General features: G+C 43.8%; 1 protein-coding gene across 1 annotated transcript; it reads left to right on the plus strand.

Moving 5' to 3' along the window:
• Positions 1-3,157: 3,157 nt before the first annotated feature.
• On the plus strand, positions 3,158-9,566 carry PHLDA1 (pleckstrin homology like domain family A member 1). Its single transcript, XM_007526516.3, has 2 exons — positions 3,158-4,494; positions 4,936-9,566. Exon 1 carries the CDS (start codon positions 3,327-3,329, stop codon positions 4,467-4,469), a length of 1,143 nt encoding a protein of 380 aa, XP_007526578.1. The 5' UTR covers positions 3,158-3,326; the 3' UTR covers positions 4,470-4,494; positions 4,936-9,566.
• Positions 9,567-19,036: the final 9,470 nt, after the last annotated feature.

Below are 19,036 nucleotides of genomic sequence, written 5' to 3' on the forward strand. Positions count from 1 at the left end.
GTTAGATACCACTGATATGACAACTGGATGCCACCAGCTGTAATACTGCAATTTGAATTAGTTATTCTGGCAGTGACTTAGTAAATTTAATGTGTAGCTTTCCATAATAACTAGTAGCTTTAGGAAGAACAGTATTGTCTTTAGTTCACTTTTCTATGGTTTTAGTTCACTGTTAAATTTGCTAATGGCCAGTTTTTATGAGTTGGTGATGACTGTGGAAATTATTGGTAAAGTTGTTACTAATCTACAAGATTCCTTTACTTCTGAGATTTCCAGTCACTACTCTGTGGTTTAGCGACCACACATAGACGACTCACAAATTCACAAAATGCCCAATTGAAAACTACAAGTTTTGAAGTCTCTAATTAGCAAGCACTTTTGAAAATTGTGTTGGTGCTTCAGACATGAGGCATCCTGATAAATGGCTGACTGATAGATGACACTAACCATAGTCAGTTTCTTTTCAGAAAAATGGTTTGGAAGGGGCCAGGTGGTGGCACACCTGGTTAAGTACACACATTACAGTGTGCAAGGACCCAGTTTCAAGCCCCTGGTCCCCACTTGCAGAGGGAAAGCTTCACAAGTGAGGCAGGTCTGTGTCTTACTGTCTCTTTCCCTATCCCCCTTTCAATTTCTCTGTCTTATCCAGTAGTAAATATATAAAAAGAAAAATGTGGGAGTTGGGCGGTAGCGCAGCCGGTTAAGTGCACATCGTGCAAAGCACAGGGACCCCCCAGTTTGAGCCCCCCTGCTCTCCACCTGCAGGGGAGTTGTTTTACAAGCGGTGAATCAGATCTGCAGGTGTCTATCTTTCTCTCCCCCTCTTTGTCTTCCCCTCCTCTCTCCATTTCTCTCTGTCCTATCCAACAACAATAACAAGAAGAATAAATACAATAAAACAAGGACAACAAAAGGGAATATTTAAAAAAAACGTTTCGACCTCCAAATTACATCTCTTTTTTTTTTCATTCTGTTTTATCACTTTTTATTTACCAGAGCACTACTCAGCTCTGGCTTATGGTGGGGCAGGGGATTGAACCTAGGACTTTGAAGCTTCAGGCAATTACAGCCTCTGCATAACCATTATGCTATCTTCCCCTGCCCTACAAATATTTCATTATTATTTATTACTGGATAAAGACAGAAATTGAGAAGGGAGGAGGAGGTAGAGAGGGAAGGAGACAAAGAGAGACACCTGCAGCACTACTTCACTCATGAAGCTTTCCCCCTGCAGGTAGGGACCAGGGGCTTGAACCTGGGTCCTTGTACACTGTAATGTGTGTGCTTAACCAGGTGTGCCACCGCATCTGGATTTTTAAAATCCAATTAAGTTTGTACTATATATTTTTTCACATGACATGTCATTCACAACTGCCTGCATCCGCAGACTCTGGATTACACACTCAAAGGAAGTATCCCTTCCAAATAAGCTCAAGAATGCCATTCTGTTAAAAAGATGGACAGCTGGTCATGTAGAAATTCTCTGGAATGCTCACTTGCCCTACAAAGGCAGGGAAGTTTTAGGTGTTGAACCTGCCAAGTGCAATTCAGTGGGATTCAGGACCCTCCCTGTATTTAAAAGTTTGCCTTTCTTACAGATCAGCTTGTTATTAACTTTGAATTTCTTAACACTACATGCAAAAGATTTGACTTTATTCTGCACTTCAACCTTGTTTCACCCCCCTTCTCCCCTTTTGAATTCTTTGTCCTAATGTTTGAAACCCACAAACAAGTATATGTATCCCAAGCAGAAAGCAGCCTTATTTTTGGACGCCTGGTTTGTCCACACCTCACTTTATTACTATTTTGCCACCAGGATTATGGGTGGGGATTGGTGCCTTACATAACTCCACCTCTTTCTCTGATAGACACGGTTGTCTGCAGCACTGCTCTAATGCCAGTGAGTCCTCCTCACACACACACATACACACCCCACTGGGGGCTTGAATATGTAATGTGGACTCTACCCACTAGTCACACCACCCAGAACAAACCCTGATTTAGTATTGTGACTGACTGTATCCTGAGGGTTGATGGATAGCTGGGGTTCTCTCTTTTTCAAATAGATATATAGAGGTTGGGGTGGGAGCAAACCACAGTACCAAACCATCTGTGTAGTGGAACCTGGGTTTGAACTTGGATCACGTAAATAACAAAGCACCAGCCAGCACTATCCAGTTGAGAATCTCTTTATTCAATAGTTGAATTTCCCAATCCAGAAGTTTGGTTCCACATATCTTTCTTTATTCTGCCTTGTCTCTCAGAATGTTTATGGAAAAACGTGGGAAGTAGGGGGTGAATATATTATTATTAATATATTGCTGAGATTATAGGATACATGAGATTCCAAAATGACAAGGTGAAGCAGCCCACCGACAACTTGTAAAGCTTTGAAATATGAAGTTTCTCAGTACTGGACATTCTAAGGATTTACAGAGTTGAGTTACTTTTGTGAATTGTCAGGCTGTAGAGATGGGTCAAGAATTAAATTGGAGTGCCAGGGAGATGGCACAGCGGCCATAACTCTGGACTTCAAGGCATGTTGTCCAGGATCCCATTCCTTGCATCACATCTGCCATGGTGATGCTCTGATTCTCCCTCTCCATCATTACTGGATACAGGAATCCTGAAGACTTTAGAGTGAGGGGATCTGAGCCCACAATGAACTACACAGGCTAGTGTCTACGCTTCCAGGCTGAGAACAGGAGCGATGCCTGTAAAGCGGCTTTACCTCCCTCTCTGACCCTTCTCAAAGGGCAGGGCGATAGGTAGCGCTATTGCTCTAACATCCCCCTATTAGGCTCCAAGAAGATCTAATGAACATCCAGCAGGAAATGTGCATCAAAAACACGGGAGTTTTCCCACGCGGCCTTTGTGCACCGAATTTATTAGGGCTCGGGGAAAGGCTACTTCCCACGGGTCCTGCAGCTCGCTTGCGACCCAGGCTCCCCGCTCACCCAGGCCAACAAGCCCCTGCGGCCCGTCGGAGCGCGGCTCGCGGCCCCCGGGCTGGTCTCCGGGCCGCACAGACGGCTCGCGGGCGGGGCAGTGCGGGTCGCTGCGCTTCCCCGCGTGGTCCCAGCCTCGTCGTCTGACGACGGCGGCGTCTCCGGAGGCCTCAGCGCGTCGGTATTCCTCGCCGGGCAGCTGCTGCGCTCTTGGACACCGCCCCGCCAAAAGAGGGGGAGAGGAGTCTCCGGGCTCGAAGCCCAGCTGGGAGGGTGGAAGCGAGTGGGCGGCGGGGAGGCGGGGCCTCGGCGGCAGGGAGGCGGGGCCTCGGCGGCAGGGGGCGTGGACTCGCCCGGCTCTGGAAGCTCCACAAATGAATGAGGCGGGCGCCGGGCTGCCGTGCCGAGCTGGGCTTTCCCCCGCGCTGCGGGCGCCAGGAGCCGCCTTTTCCGCTGGGTGTCACTCGGGGGTGGGGAGGGTGGCCCATTCAAAAGCGCCGCCAGGAGGCCCGGCCGGTGCCCTTCAGTGAGAGCTCGCAGGAGGACGAGAGCGGTGCGGACGCTCGCTGCTCCCGGACCTTGTGGCGCATCCGGACGCGGCTGCCCGTCTGTCCCGACCCGGAGCTGCGGCCGCCGTCCCTCTGCCTCCTCCGGGTCAGCTTCCTCTGCGCGCTTCGGCCCGGCGGCCGCGGAAACCACTGGCGAGAGGACGGAGCGCGGCTGTTACTGCTGCCCCCGGCCCGGGCGACTGCGAGCCGAGAGCCCGACCCGAGCGGCGGCGCCCCCTATGCCGGGAGGATGTTGGAGAACAGCGGCTGCAAGGCGTTGAAGGAGGGCGTGCTGGAGAAACGCAGCGACGGGCTGCTGCAGCTCTGGAAGAAAAAGTGCTGCATCCTCACCGAGGAGAGCTTGCTGCTTATCCCGCCCAAGCAGCTGCAACAGCAGCAGCAGCAGCCCGGACAAGGACCGGCTGAGCCGTCCCAACCCGGAGGAGGCCCCGTTGTGGCCGGACTGGAGCCACCGGTCAAGCTTAAGGAATTGCACTTTTCCAACATGAAGACCGTGGATTGTGTGGAGCGCAAGGGCAAGTATATGTACTTCACAGTGGTGATGGCTGAGGGCAAGGAGATCGACTTTCGGTGCCCGCAGGACCAGGGCTGGAACGCAGAGATCACGCTGCAGATGGTGCAGTACAAGAATCGTCAAGCCATCCTGGCGGTTAAGTCCACGCGGCAAAAGCAGCAACATCTGGTGCAGCAGCAGCAGCCCCCGCAACCGCAGCTTCCACAGCAGCCCCAGCCCCAGCCGGCGTCCCAACCCCAACTCCAGCCGCAGCCCCAACTCCAACCCCAACCCCAACCTCAATCCAAGCCGCAGCCCCAGCCGCTCCTCGCGTACCCGCACCCGCACCCGCACCCTCACTCGCATCCACATCCGCATCCGTACCCGCACCCGCACCCACCAGCACTCTCGCAGCCGCTCGGCCACCGGCTTCTCCGCAGCACATCCAACTCTGCCTGAAGAGGGCAGCACCGGGGCGGACCAGGTAGGTGCTGGCAGTTCGGACACCCCAATCCAAAAGAGGGCGGGGGTGGGTGGGGGAAGAGAGGCCGCTGGACTATGGCGCGGAGGAGAAAGCCTGTGGATGGTCTTGGCCCTGGAGTGAAACTAGTATTTTGGGGGAAGTGGAAAGATGGAGAGCGAGCTGGAGCCAGGAGAGGAGGTATGACTTTGGAGAAGGCTGGGTGGGTGGGTCCCGTGCATTGTCTCCCCACCTGCCCCGAGAGGAACGTGTGCGGGGGTGCGACCTGCGCGCCTCCTCTTCGCGCCTCTGGACGGGTCTGGCATTGGAGTGAGTGAACCCCAGTCTTTTTTTTTTTTTTTTTTAAGCGCACTTTTGTTCGCCGGACTGACCCGAAGAAAACTGGCAGGGTTTGGGAGAGCATTCTGAGCCCATCCAACTTCATTCCCTGTCATTTCTTTTCAGGTTTTGAGCACTTGAGGAAGTGGGACGAGCACATTTCTGTGAGCACATTTCTATTGTCTTCAATTGGATCGGAAACAGAAGTCTCCCCGGCCACCAAGTAATTTGGACTACGCGCGACTGATAACTTGCGAATGATTCCTTTTAGTTTTCAGCATACTCCCATCACAATGCAGAAAACAACTGCGAATACGCAAGGAAGGCTTTATTATTATGAACCTTTGAAAGGATCTTCCAGTACGGTGGACCTCCTAGGAGCAATGATGTACTATACTTTTATTTTAATGTATTTTGATTTATAATTATTTATTAGTTTTTTTAACGCTTGTTCTAAGACATTTCTGAATGTAGGCCATTAAAAAAAAAGTAGTTCTGTCTTCAAAAACCTATTCCATACTAAGTTAACCTTGGAAAAGAAAAAAGTAAAAGGGAGGTGGAGGGGAAAATACATACAATTCATTCATTATCCCTAGGGCATTTTCAGAAGATCTGACATTGTTATGCCAGGTGGTTGAAATTAAACTCTGACGTTACTTATTTTTTTGAAACTTTTTTTCTCCTAGATATATTTCTTGTAGATTAGAAATTTAAAGAAGCCGAGTGCTCTAAATTGCGTTGTTATAAAAATCAAATTGCTTTTTCCAAAAGGAAATGATTGGTAATGTTATCTGATTCAAAATAAAAACAGAATACAGCTGATGACAGGATGATCCTATCTGGGAAGGCCCATTCACTGTAGGAAAAAGCCTTGCTTGCATTATCTCTGAGTGAAGGGCTCATGAATAAGGCAGTCTTAATATCTGAGGACACTGATGCTTCATTTGTATGATTTTATAAAACAACGTGTGTGTGGGGGGAGGGGTGTGAGGATTCTTAATTTGTTTGAGATAAGATCCATGATCTTATCCACACTAGGGAGTCCCCTCCTCTAAGAGTTGGCCACACTTCACCTGAGCCCCAGTCTTTGTTCTAAAAGCGTACTTAGAATCTAAACATACTTAGAATCTAATAATTTAAAATACAGTTTGTAAATCTTTCAAACACTAGGAGTCATAACTTTGTTTTCGTGCTGAAAATAATATTTATCAGAGAAACCAACTGTTTTGCTTTTTATAGCTCTGTAAGAAACTTGAAGGTTATATGTTTTGTTGTTAGGTTAACTAAACTCTGAAAATGAAAAAGGAAGGATTGGGTAAACACTGGATTTTCAGTAAGAAAACAAACCCCAGTCTTGTTTGAGCAGCCACTAGTTCAGGATTTGGAGGAAGGGGGAGGGAAGGAGAGGATGTGCTTTTTAAAGGTAGAACAAACCCTCCTCTGTGTTAAATCAAAAGGATGGTCAAAACCCATAAGGGCAGATGCTACTTAAGTTTAAAAAGAAGCATAGATGATACCAAATCCTCTTAGAACTGGAAATCACTTCCTCTGCTTGACTAACAGGTCTCTGTTGTCCATTTTTTTTGCATATAATCTTGAGTATTTTTCAAGCAACCAAATTAGGATGGTCAACATTAGGACTCTGCTAAGTTGTGTAGTCAAGAAATGAAACAGCATTTTATGCTAGCGATATCTTTCATTTCTACTGATCATGAAGGTCAAACTAACATGTTTAGTGCAATATTTTAAATGAAGGCAATTTAAGGTTATAACTAATCCAATAAGTTGACAGGGGGTTGGTACTCAAGCAAATGGCAAGAAAATCTTAGGTGGATTCCCACTTTCAGTGCTATTAGGCTCTGACTGTGAAAATATGCTGCAAGGTTTTAAAAACATATGATCTAGCTCAGAAGGCTAAAAACATTCTTAAGATAAGTTTGGTTTGGCTTCTTTTGGAGTAACTGCTTTTTTTTTTTTGCCTCCAGGGTTATTGCTGGGGCTCCGTGCCTGGAGGCCATTTTTTCCCTTTCGTTGCCCTTGTTGTCTATCGTTGTTGTTAATATTATTGTTGTTGTTGGTTAATATTATTGTTGTTGTTGGATAGGACAGAGAGAAATTGAGAGAGGAGGGGAAGACAGAGGGGGGAGAGCAAGACACCTACAGACCTGCTTCACCGCCTGTGAAGCTACTCCTATGCAGGTGGGGAGCTGGGAGCTCGAACCTGGGTCCTTACGCTCGTCCTTGTGCTTTGCACCACGTGCGTTTAACCCTCTGTGCTACCACCTGGCCCCCTAATTACTACTTTAAAAAAAAATTGTGCTATTATGCTGTAGTTTTTTATTTTTTTTATGCTGTAGTTTTAATACATGCAGATCACATAACTCAAACTTCAGGGCTTCACCTCCCTTCAAGATGGAAGTGCTTTTCTTTCAAATTCTTATACTATAAAATATTATATCCATACCAAATACTTTTAAAATCAAGATTCATATAGATTTTTAAAGAAAATATATGTAGTTTAAAAAACAAATGTGTGTTGTTTACTTACATAGGCTAGGTGATATCATTGAAAAAATACACCCAGGCCCATAATGAATTTTCCTGCACAAAGGCTGTAGGGCTTTTAATAGGGTTATCAGAATCTTGTTTGGTTTTTTTGTTTGTTTTTCCTTGTCTTTCCACAGTCCTTTCTTCCTTGGTCTGCTGTGATATTTATGTTAAGTCAGCCTTCTTAGTGGCTTCCTAGTCAGAACCTCTCTTAGCATTTAACTGTGAAACCTCGGAAACTAGGAAGGAGAGGAATAGGATGGCATTTATTGCTTGACACTGATATTATCATAGCTTAAAATACTTTTTCCAGAACCAGAAACTATTATACATAAGCATGTTTAATAAAACAAAGCAAAATACAAATGAAAAAATATTTAATGTGTCAGTGGCTCTATTATACCTGCAAAAAAATAGGAACCACCTAAGTTATCCTGAGACTTCACATGGAAAAGGGTAAAACTTCCTTCTTCCAGCCCAAAGAAAGAAGGAACAAAAGGGGCAGGTTCAATAAAGAACCCACTCCTTAAATAAATAGAAACTATAAAATGTTGAAAAACTGAAAGGAATAGCACATCTGGAAATTGACTTTTGGCTTTGAACTTGTTGGCAGTAAATCTTGTATACAGTGAGCTCAGTAAGTTCGTTGGGACAAATGAATGAGAAAAGGAAAGAAACGCTCACCAGCATCTAAAGGGTGGGTTCTTTTGCCTCACAGAGTGCTTCCTATATTCATGTTCTTGTGATTCTCTTGAGAACAACATGACGAAGCTCCTCAGACATACTTTCTTAGTGGAAATCCACATAAAACTGTGTATGCTCTACAGGGAATGCTGAGGTCAGAGAGTAAATGACTATAAAGGGCCCTTTCAAAATGAAAATTTTCCTCAAAGAGGATGCTGGGATTCTCTCACCACATAAAAATCAAGCCAACTTTATAATTTCACTTCACAAGACTCCCCCCTCCCCCCAGGTAAAAGAAAACCCAACTCATTACTTAAAGAGTTCCCCTCACATGTAAACAGGAACTTTGACAAGTTGAAAGGTTTGTTTTAACTCCTCTCTCATATGCCAAATAGTCTTATTTTCTAAAAACCCCTCATTTCAATCTGACATACAGATTTGTTGCCAGTGTGAGTTAAAAATATCTCATCTTCTTTCTCTGTTCCCCTCCTTTCCTCCTCTCCCCTCCCCTCCCATCCCCTCCACTCCCCTCCTCTCTTTCACCAGAGCTCTACTCAGCTCCGGTTTATACTGTGTGTTGGGGGAGGGAGGGCTGTAAGGGGGATTGAACCTGAGACTTTGGAACCTCAGGCATGAGGGTCTCTTTGCATAACCATTATGCTATCTAAACCCCCTCCCATATCATTTATTTTCTTTCCAGAAAAAGTGACTTTAGACTATTTCCAAGTGTTAAGTAATATTAAGAGGCAGGCTTAGAAGAGGGGTTTAAGACTTAAGTGAAACTGGAGCAATCACATAAAAAGTAGAACTCTGAGGGATGAGGATGGACCTGTGAGCATTTCTTTTCTTCTCTCTCTCTCTGGTAAATATAAAATTGATTTTTGCTTTCTCAACAAAATTTTAATTGGAAATTATAGGACTTGATATTGTGTTGAATAGATTTTTAAAAAATTACTTTTCTAAATTCTTGATCTTTTGAAGGGTGACTTGCTGATGTATAATGCTGAATAGCCAATCTGTATTTACTTTAAGAATGGAACACAAAGTGATCTGTGACTTTCATGGCAGGACATTTGCCAAAAGAAGTTCAGGGTCCTACAGTGTTTTCTCAGAAAAGACATTATCCAGTGAAAGGAGTATAATATACTTAGAAGCATCTGCATAAAAGCTGAGAACTACTACCTGCTCAGAATCTGACCTGGTGGTTATCAGCAGAACAGTGGGGAAGATTTTGACAACAGTTGGCTCTTGCAGATCACTACACATTTTGAGAAGAGAAGTAAAATTATTGTCTGTTATATTCCACAGTCAGCCATCTGCTTAAAGTTTCAGAATATACAAATGCAAGTTTCCGAAATGGAAGCATCACTGTGTACCAAATGCTTTATAAACTGTCACATTCATGAGCTTAATAGTGTGATCACAAATGGTGTAAGTATTTTTCAAGCAATTTTGGAGAGATGTGGCTTATTTTTCATATTTTCAATGTGCATTCCATCACGAATAAAAGTATTTATTGAGACGACTGACCTGTAGACCTTTTGAAGGCTTTCTTCACCTGGTCACTCTGCATTTCCATGAAAGAAAGGGTTCAGCTGTCACAAAGGCCACGACTATCCTGGGAAGAAAAGAACCGTTTCAGCAGCTTTGGTGCTGTGGGGTTTCTGTCTCTGTGTCCATCTTAAAAATTAAACCCAGAGGTAAAACCTTGGTTACAAAAGTAAAAAAAAAAAAAAAAGATTATTTTTTTTCTAAAAAAATTACCCCAGGCTGGGGGTGGGGTGGGGAGGGAGGGTGGTGGTGGTGTGGAGAGGCAGCAAGATAGCTCACTTGGTATGACTCTTGCTTTGCCTTGCACATGACCCAGGTTTGAGGCCCATGTTGGATCTATGGTAATCACATGGGAATATTGACTGTGGCAGGAGGGGGAGACAGCTTAAGGATTGTGGTGGCTCTCCCTTTGTGTGACAAAATCAGCTTGGAACTGTGAAATTGCACATGTGGGAAGCCCTAGCACAAAGAACCAGTGATGCCTAAATAAATAAGTAAATAAATAAATAAAACCCGGGGTGGCAATCACTAGCTCCTTTCACCCATTACATAAGTTCTCTTTTATGTTCCATCTTAAGGTTTTACTTCCTGTTCAGTATGAGTAATCATGTGACTTGAACTATCCAATGAGATGCCCACAGCACTGAGCCAATTTCCCTTTCTTCCGTGTCAAGTTTTTAGACAGGGTTCGGCATCTTGATGTCTGTTTTGTTTTTCTTTCTTGTTTATTTGTTTATTTATTTTGCCTCCAGGGTTACCGCTGGGGTTCGATGCTGGCAGTACAAATCCACAGCTCCCAGTGGCCATTTTTTTCCCATTTTATTGGGTAGAACAGAGAGAAATTGAGAGAGGAGGGGAAGAAAGAGAGGGAGAGAGAAAGACACCTGCAGACATGCTTTGCCACTTGTGAAGCGTCCCCGCCGCAGGTGTGTGTGTGGGGTCTTGAACCTGGATCCTTATGCGGGTCCTTGCACTTAGCACTGTGTAAGACTTTCGGTCAGGTGCTTCTCCCCCCCCTTCCTTCCTTCCTTCTTTCCTTCCTTCCTTCCTTTCTTTCTTTCTCTCTTTCTCTCTTTCTCTCTTTCTCTCCTCTCCTTCTCTCCTTCCTTCTTTTTCTTCCTCTCTTTCTTTCTCTCTCTCTTTCTCTTTCTCTCTCTCTCTTTCTTTCTTCTTCTTATTTTTAGATAGGACAGGGAGAAATGGAGAGAGGAGAGGAAGATAGATACCAACAGACCTGCGTCACTACTTGTGAAGCGACTCCCCAGCATTTGGGGAGCCGGGAGCTCGAACTGGGATCCTGAAGTCGGTCATTGCGCTTCGCGCCATGTGCACTTAACCCACTGCTGTTCTGTTTTCTTTCTTTCTTTCTTTCTTTCTTTCTTTCTTTCTTTCTTTCTTTCTTTCTTTCTTTCTTTCTTTCTTTCTTTCTTTCTTTCTTTATTAAATATTTATTTTATTTATTTATTCCCTTTTGTTACCCTTGTTGTTTTATTGTTGTAGTTATTATTGTTGTTGTCGTCGTTGTTGGATAGGACAGAGAGAAATGGAGAGAGGAGGGGAAGACAGAGAGGAGGAGAGAAAGATAGACACCTGCAGACCTGCTTCACCGCCTGTGAAGCGACTCCCCTTCAGGTGGGGAGCCGGGGTTCGAACCGGGATCCTTATGCCGGTCCTTGTGCTTTGCGCCACCTGCGCTTAACCCGCTGCGCTACAGCCCGACTCCCGCTGTTCTGTTTTCTATCTATTGTTTTCTATCAGTGCGTTGTGGCCAGTCCAGCTGGTGATTATTCTGTCCACTGGTCCTGGAGAGTATAGCACAGAGCAGTGGCCCCAGTCAACTCATGATAGGTATGTAACATGGCTATGAAATACATGTTTTGAGCCGGTTAAGAAAAAAAAGGTTATCTTAGAATTTTGGATAAAGAGAATATAGAAATTTGTGATGACCTGGGAGGTGACATAATGTATAAAGCATTGGACTTGGTTGCATGAAGTCTCTTGTTCCATTCCTGGCATTTCATATGGCTCTGCTTCTCTGTTCCCAACCCCCTCCCCCCAATATATAAGTCTATAGACATTCACTCAGATCTTTCGGTGAAATGATAAGCTTTCAGAAAACTAAGGAATATGAGTTGAATTTCCTGTAGTGCCCAAGAGGATGAGATACCGGCTCTACTGAATTAGCTTGATTGCATTTCTTTCTTGAGTCCAAGAGAGATTTGAGTAGTCCAAGGTCTCTTGATCCTTGATCTTGTTGAGCCATGAGGCTAAGAGAAACATCCTTCAAGCAGGTTAACTATAAAACTTCCTGTTTTGTGTTGAAAATAGAAGGAGGGCCTGGGAGACAGCATAGTGATTACGCAAAATATCTTTCATGCCTGAGGCTCCAAAGCCTACTATTATAACAAACTGCCCTTCCCTAGGGTTTTCATTTGGGCGGTCAGGTTTCCCCCCACATTGTAAAGCTGTGCACATTTGATGCATTAATGTGTCTGAGTAGTCCCAGTCAGAGTGAGTGTGGGTGTGTGTGAGTGTACACTTGAATGGAAGGGCTTTCTTTCTGGGGTCTTGTCTGCCGTGTTCCCTGATGCAGGAATAGGCTACCCTCGCCTGTAATAAATACACACAATAAATACACTTGGGGGGGGGCAGGTTGGCTGGTGGCTCACCTGGTAGGGGGTACATACTTTACTAGGTGTGCCAAGTTTGAACCCCAGATTACCAATATGGGAATGCCTGCAGGGGGGAAGCTTCACAAGTGGTACAGCGGTGTTTTGGTGTCTTCTCTTTCTCTGTCTCTCAACTTCTATCACAAAGGAAATACATGCAGACACACATACATATAGAGTTCAATGAATATGTGAAGGTAATTTATTGTGCAATGGTGGAAGTGTTTGGGAGTCTTCCTTTCAAGGTTAGGCAATTTTTTTTTGGACTGGAAATATGCCCTAACTCTTTTGTTTATATCAGTTATGAATTCACTGATGGTAAAATTGGTTTCCTTGTAGTCATTGCACTTAAAGTTGCTACAGCTGACATTAATAATGTTGAATCTGTGTCCCTGGAGTTTGTGCAGTCGATAAAGTGTTAGACCCTCAAGCATGAGGCCCCTAGTTTGATCACCAGCAACATATGTGCCAGAGTGCTGCTCTGGTTCTCTTTCAAATAAATAAATAAATAAATAAATAAATAAATAAATAAATAAATAAATAAATAATCTTTTATAAGTAAGGACTTACTATACATGGGTTCAAGTCCCAGTTCCATTACTTACTAACTGGAAATCTTGAGTTACTTAACCATTTGGGAATTTAGATTCCTTCTTTGTAAAATGGAGTTAATAAAGACACCTATCCAGGGGCCAGGCAGTGGCGTACCTGGTTAAACACATTACAGTTCACAAGGACCCAGGTTTAAGCCTGTGGTCCCCACCAGCATGGGGAGAAGCTTCACAAGTGGTGAAGCAGGGCTGCAGGTGTCTCTTTATCTCCTCCCCTCTCTCAATTTCTCTCTGTTTCTATCCAATAATAAATAAAAGTTTTTTTTTTTTTTAAAAAGACTCCTACCTTAGAATGGATGAGACTTTTTAATGGATATGCACATTAAAGAGCTTAACATAGTGTCTAACAGTGCTGCAAAAAGAGGTTTCCTACTTTAAAAAAATTTATTCCCTTTTGTTTCCCTTGTTTTTTTATTGTTGCTGTTGTTATTGATGTTGTTGTTGGATAGGACAGAGAGAAATGGAGAGAGGAGGGGAAGACAGAGGGGGGAGAGAAAGACCCCTGCAGACCTGCTTCAAGTTTCCTACTTTTTAGGGTTGTTAACCAAGCTTGGGAATATGGCATGGAAAGCTGTGCTGAAGCTGTGAGTTGTATCTTCAAAGACCTTAGCATCTTTTTTAAAAATGGTGAGAGCAATATGCTGGCTAGATCCTTGTATTCAACTCTTTAAAAAATATTTATAGTAATGTTTTTGTTTTGCTTTTTATAATTTTCTTTTCTTTTTTTGCCTCCAGAGTTATTGTTGGGGCTCTGTGCCTGCACCACGAATCTACTGCTCCTGGTGGCCATTTTTTCCATTTTGTTTTTGTTTTTGTTGTTATTGTTGTTGGATAGGACACAGAGAAATAGAGGAGGGGAAGACAGAGAGGGGGAGAGAAAGACACCTGCAGACCTGCTTCACTGTTTGTGAATTGACCCCCCTGCAGGTGGGGAGCCAGGGGCTCCAACCCGGATCCTTGAGGCAGTCCTTGAGCTTTGCCCCATGTATGCTTAATCCACTACGATGCTGCCCGGCCCCCTGCTTTTGACTTTCTAGTCTTGTCCACACAGTATATATCTTATTTTTTTGCCACCAGGGTTATCTGTGGAACCAGTGTCTGCATGTCAAATCTACTTTTCCTGCAGCTATTCCCCCCTTTTTAGTTTTTTTTTTTAATTATCTTTATTTGATAGAGAAAGCCAGGAATCAAGAGGAAAGGGGATGATAGAGAGGGAGACAGAGAAACATCTGTAGCACTGCTTCACCACTCCTGAAGCTTTCCCCCTGCAGGTGGGGACTGGGGGCTTAAACCTGGGTCCTTGTGCATTATAACATGTTCACTCAGTCAGGTACACAACTACCTGGCCCCCTTTCCCCTCTTTATTTGACAGAACAGAGAGAAATTGAGAGGGGAGGGGGATAGAAACATCTGCAGTACTGCTTCATATGCCTGAAGTTCTGCCCCTCCCCACCCCCAGCCAGGTGAGGAACAGGGACTTGAACCTGGGTTCTTGTACATGGTAATGTGTACACTGAACCAGGCATGCCTCTGCCTGGCGCCCACATGTATTTCATGTGAATTACAATGATACCAGCAGAATACTCACCTATGAATCTGTAGAGAGAATGTTGTGGTGTTCTCCAAATTGCCATTTTTATAGGTAGCAGGAGCATGCTAGGTCCACAGCCCAAACTGCCACTTTAGGACAGGTGGGGCTCTGGGCCCCCAGGTATGGGAATATTGTTGGCTATCAGACTTCAGCAAGTCTTTTTCCTGGAAGTGTCCTCAGCGTGTGTGTGTGTGTGTGTGTGTGTGTGTGTGTGTGTGTGTGTGTACGTGTACACATTTTTACCATGTTGGAAAGCAGCTGCTGCTGCTGCTGCTGGTGGGATATATAGTATTTAAATTATTTTTTATTTTATTTTTTTTAGAGGCAAAGAGTGGGGGGTCGGGAAAAGGAGGATAAGACCATGGCCCCAAAGCTTCCTTCAGTGCATAGTGGACCAGACTCAAGCCTGGGTGTCCTTTATAGCAAAGCAGCATACTATCCAAGTGAGCTGTTTCATCAGCCCTGTCATTTTTTTTAAAGATTTTTAAATTATTATTTATTTATTCCCTTTTGTTTCCTTGTTTTTTTATTGTTGTAGTTATTATTGTTGGATAGGAGATAGAGAAATGGACAGAGGAGGGGAAAACAGAGAAGGGGAGAGAAAGATAGACACCTGCAGACCTGCTTCACTGCTTGTGAAGTGACTCCCCTACAGGTGGGGGGCCAGGGGCTCGAACCGGGATCTTTACACCAGTCCTTGTGCTTTGCGCCACATGCACTTAACCCGCTGCGCTACCACCCAACTCCCAACCCTCTCTTTTAAGTAGTAGCCAGAAACTCTTTTGTCCCCAAGGGTGCTTGAGAATACATGAAGAGATTTTTGGTTTTTACACATAGAACTGAGGTCAGGGGTATTGCTAAATACCCTATAATGCACAGACAACCCCATTCCCCATGAAGAATTATCCTACTCCAAATGCCAAGGTGGTAAAACCCTGCTTTAGATTCAGACGGTCTTGGGCTGGGGAGGTGGCTGCTTTTTGGTAGAGCATAGGACTTGCATGCAGGAAGTCCCAGGCTTCATTCCTAGCATCACATATACCTAAGGTATCTCTTTCCCTCTTTCGTAAAAAGTAAGTAAAAGTTTATAGAGATAACAGTCCTGCTAACTGAATAACTTTGGGCATAAGATTTCATTTATTGAAGTCTCAGTTTTTGTAAGATGAAGACCATTATAGTACTTGCCTCATTGAGTTGTGATCCCAAAATTGGTTGGTTCATATAGAGGTTGTTTCTTCTTTCCTTTCTCTCTCTCTTTTTTTTCTTGCTTGTTTTTAAAATTTTTTAAAAAATATTTATTTATTCTCTTTTGTTTCCCTTATTGTTTTATTGTTGTAGTTATTATTGTTGTCATTGTTGGATAGGACAGAGAGAAATGGAGAGAGGAGGGGAAGACAGAGAGGGGGAGAGAAAGATAAACACTTGCAGACCTGCTTCACTGCTTGTGAAGTGGCTCCCCTGCAGGTGGGGAGCCCCTGGCTTGAACTGGGATCTTAATGCTGGTCCTTGCACTCGCGCCAGGTGCGCTTAACCTGCTGCACTACCGCCGGACTCCCGAGGTTGCTTCACAGAACAAGCACATAATGCATGATAGCTGTTATCCTCATTATTATTGAGTCATAACTTTTCATAACAGAGTAATATCACATAGAGTTGGTATATTGTTTCCTTCATTTGCCTATTGTCATCTTGTGAGTTGCTATTTTATGCTGTTGCCAATATTGCTATAATAGTCTTCATGTAAACATTGTATTGAAAAGAGCATGAAATTGGATTCTGTCTCTGACTCAGTTTAGTATTGTAACATTAGGCTGTTATTCTAATCTCACCCAGCCTGACTTTGCTCAGTTGAAAGTGGAAATACTAACCCTACCCTTAAGGTCCATACTGTGAAGTGACAGTGAAATCTGTAGAACTTTAAGTCCTAGAGCTAGCACTTGATCGATTCATTTATAATAAAGCTTTATGCAAATGAAAACATTATTATTCTCTAGATTCTTTTCTCTTTTCTTTTTTTTTAAACTAGAGCACTGCTTAGCTCTGGCTTCTGGTGGTACTGGATGCATCACTGCCAGCCTCTATTTATTCAATTATTTCAAAAATATTATTTATTTATTTATTTAATGAGAGACATAAAGATACAGAGAGAGAGAGACACACACACACCCACCCACCAGAGCACTGCTCAGGTATGAAAGTCTTTTGCATAGTCATTAAACCATCACCCCAGCCCGACTATATTTACATAGTCATACACCTCATAAAAATGTATGTTGCCATACCATACCCACCACCAAAGAGCCCATGTCCTTCCCACCATAGTCCATTGGACCGTCTCTAACCTCTTTTACCTTCTAGGTTCTTCCTCTTGGGTAATATTTGTTTATCCAGAATTAACGACATAGGAAAACCTGAATGATGAGCTTACTGGTTATGAGTCTATTCAGAATGATGTTCTCAGTGGCTTTGCTGCTTTTTCAAAGAACTTGTTGGAAACTCCCACCACATAGAAAGGTACATGGTTGTCATGGTGTGTCTAGAGTCCTGCCTGTATTTACCTACGAAATGAATTCAGTCACCAGAGATTGTACCGGGGGAGGTCAGAGAATTTTAGAGATTGATACAGTCTAAAGTCAACTGTTCAAGTAGGCGGCACTCCTTGGACTGAGGGTTCTGAGTCTGATTTTTCTCTTGCAGAGATTTTTAGGACTTGAGGAGTGAGAAATCTGCTACTTTTTACCCCTTGACACATAGTCAGAATTAATTGCTCTGGCAGAGAGAGTAGACATGGGAGTGGCTTGCTCCATTCACCTTAAGCATTTGACATTTAGATTCCGGAAATAAGAAGTTGAAAAAACAGTTGATGTGGTTATGTTGCATATACTCAAGCCCTGCCAAAGTCTTTTGTAACAGAGTGAGCAAACAGGGATTGCAGGTCTGAAAGGCCAGACGTTCTGTGCTTCTGAGTAAACTGATTAAATGAGTATTCAACTATGGTACAGAAAGAAAGAAAGAAGCAGGAAATGACTCTTGAAGAGTTTCAGTCATGTCACCATCCTCCACAGGCTTATTCGTGAAGGTGATATTTCATCCGGTTCAGTTGCTTCTGAAGCCAGCAGTTCAGTATTTTGAACTTTGTCGTAGTACATTCATCTGAGTAATGCGCTTCCCCTGTCAGGGCTGACTCATCACCTCACAAGAGCAGACGGACTTGGTGACGACTAATCACAGTCACAGAGGCCAGCTTTGTAACAGTTTCCTTTTTTTTTTAGCTGTTGGAGAAATGTTTATTTCCACAGAGCTTGGCTGCAGTTCGTAAAACACAGACCTGCCTCCATTATATATACTCGAGTACATTTGTCTGGCTAGTAACTTTCATGGCTTAGCTCTTGAAGGTGGGTTGGTTAGTTTTCTGTCATGACCCTGACATCTGGAGTGTTTGAAATAGCACTAAACAGAGCCGTTTTTTGTCAGACTTTTAAGCACCTAGCATTGAGTGATAGCCCCATGCTGCCTTTTCCCCACCCCTTTAGGTGGTTCCAGGCCTCTTTTCGTTTTTAAATATATATTTTTTAATTTTTAAAAATATTTATTCCCTTTTGTTGCCCTTGCTGTATTGTAGGTATTATTGGTGTTATTGTTATTGGATAGGACAGAGAGAAATGGAGAGGAGGGGAAGACAGAGAGGGGGAGAGAAAGACACCTACAGACCTGCTTCACCGCCTGTGAAGCAATCACGACGAGCCTCCCCCCACCCAGCAGTCAGCAGTCAGCAGTCAGCAGTGAGCAGTGAGCAGTGAGCAGTGGTTATTCTCTGTAGTTGGTGCTTTCGGGTAAAATATAGAAGTTTGGGACTGGGGAGACAGCATAATGGCTATGCAAAAGACTTTCATGCCTGAGGTTCAGAGCTCTGAAATTCAATCCCCTGCACCACCATGAGCCAGAGCTGAGTAGGGCTCTGATGTTTTTCTTTATTTCTGATTAAGTAAAATGAATAAAAGAAAATTTAAAAATGAAAAATCTCTAGATAACTATGGGAAGACCTGACCTGCCTAGTTATCTCACTAGCTGCTGGACATGGGCCTGTATTTACTTTTTGTAAAATGATCAGTGGTATTGCTTGTTCCTCTAGCTGGCACATTTGAGACTAGAGCTAAATATGGAGTTTTAGGAGCGAAGACAAAGTCTCATTCCTCCCTTCCTTCTTTGCAGTGGAGAAAAATGAACCAAAGAAGTAACTTTCCCACTGCTAGTCAATGTCAGAGTCAAGAGTAGCTTCCTGGATTCTTTTAAAAAAAAATATTTTAAATTTATTTATATTGTACAGAGACAGAGAGAAATTGAGAGGGGCCGGAGAGAAGGAGAGGGAGAGAGACAGAGAGATGCCTGCAGCCCTGCTTTACCACTTGTGAAGCTTTTCCCCTTGTAGGTGGGGACTGGGGCCCTTGCATACTGTGCACTGTAAATGTGACCACATAACCAAGTGCCCACCACCTGGTCCCTATTCCTGGATTCTTTATTAATGCTCTTTCTGCAGTACCACTACTCTGTATGTATGCTTTAAAAGATTACTT

This window comes from Erinaceus europaeus, chromosome 7, assembly GCF_950295315.1.
Source record: "Erinaceus europaeus chromosome 7, mEriEur2.1, whole genome shotgun sequence".
Lineage (NCBI taxonomy): Eukaryota > Metazoa > Chordata > Mammalia > Eulipotyphla > Erinaceidae > Erinaceus > Erinaceus europaeus.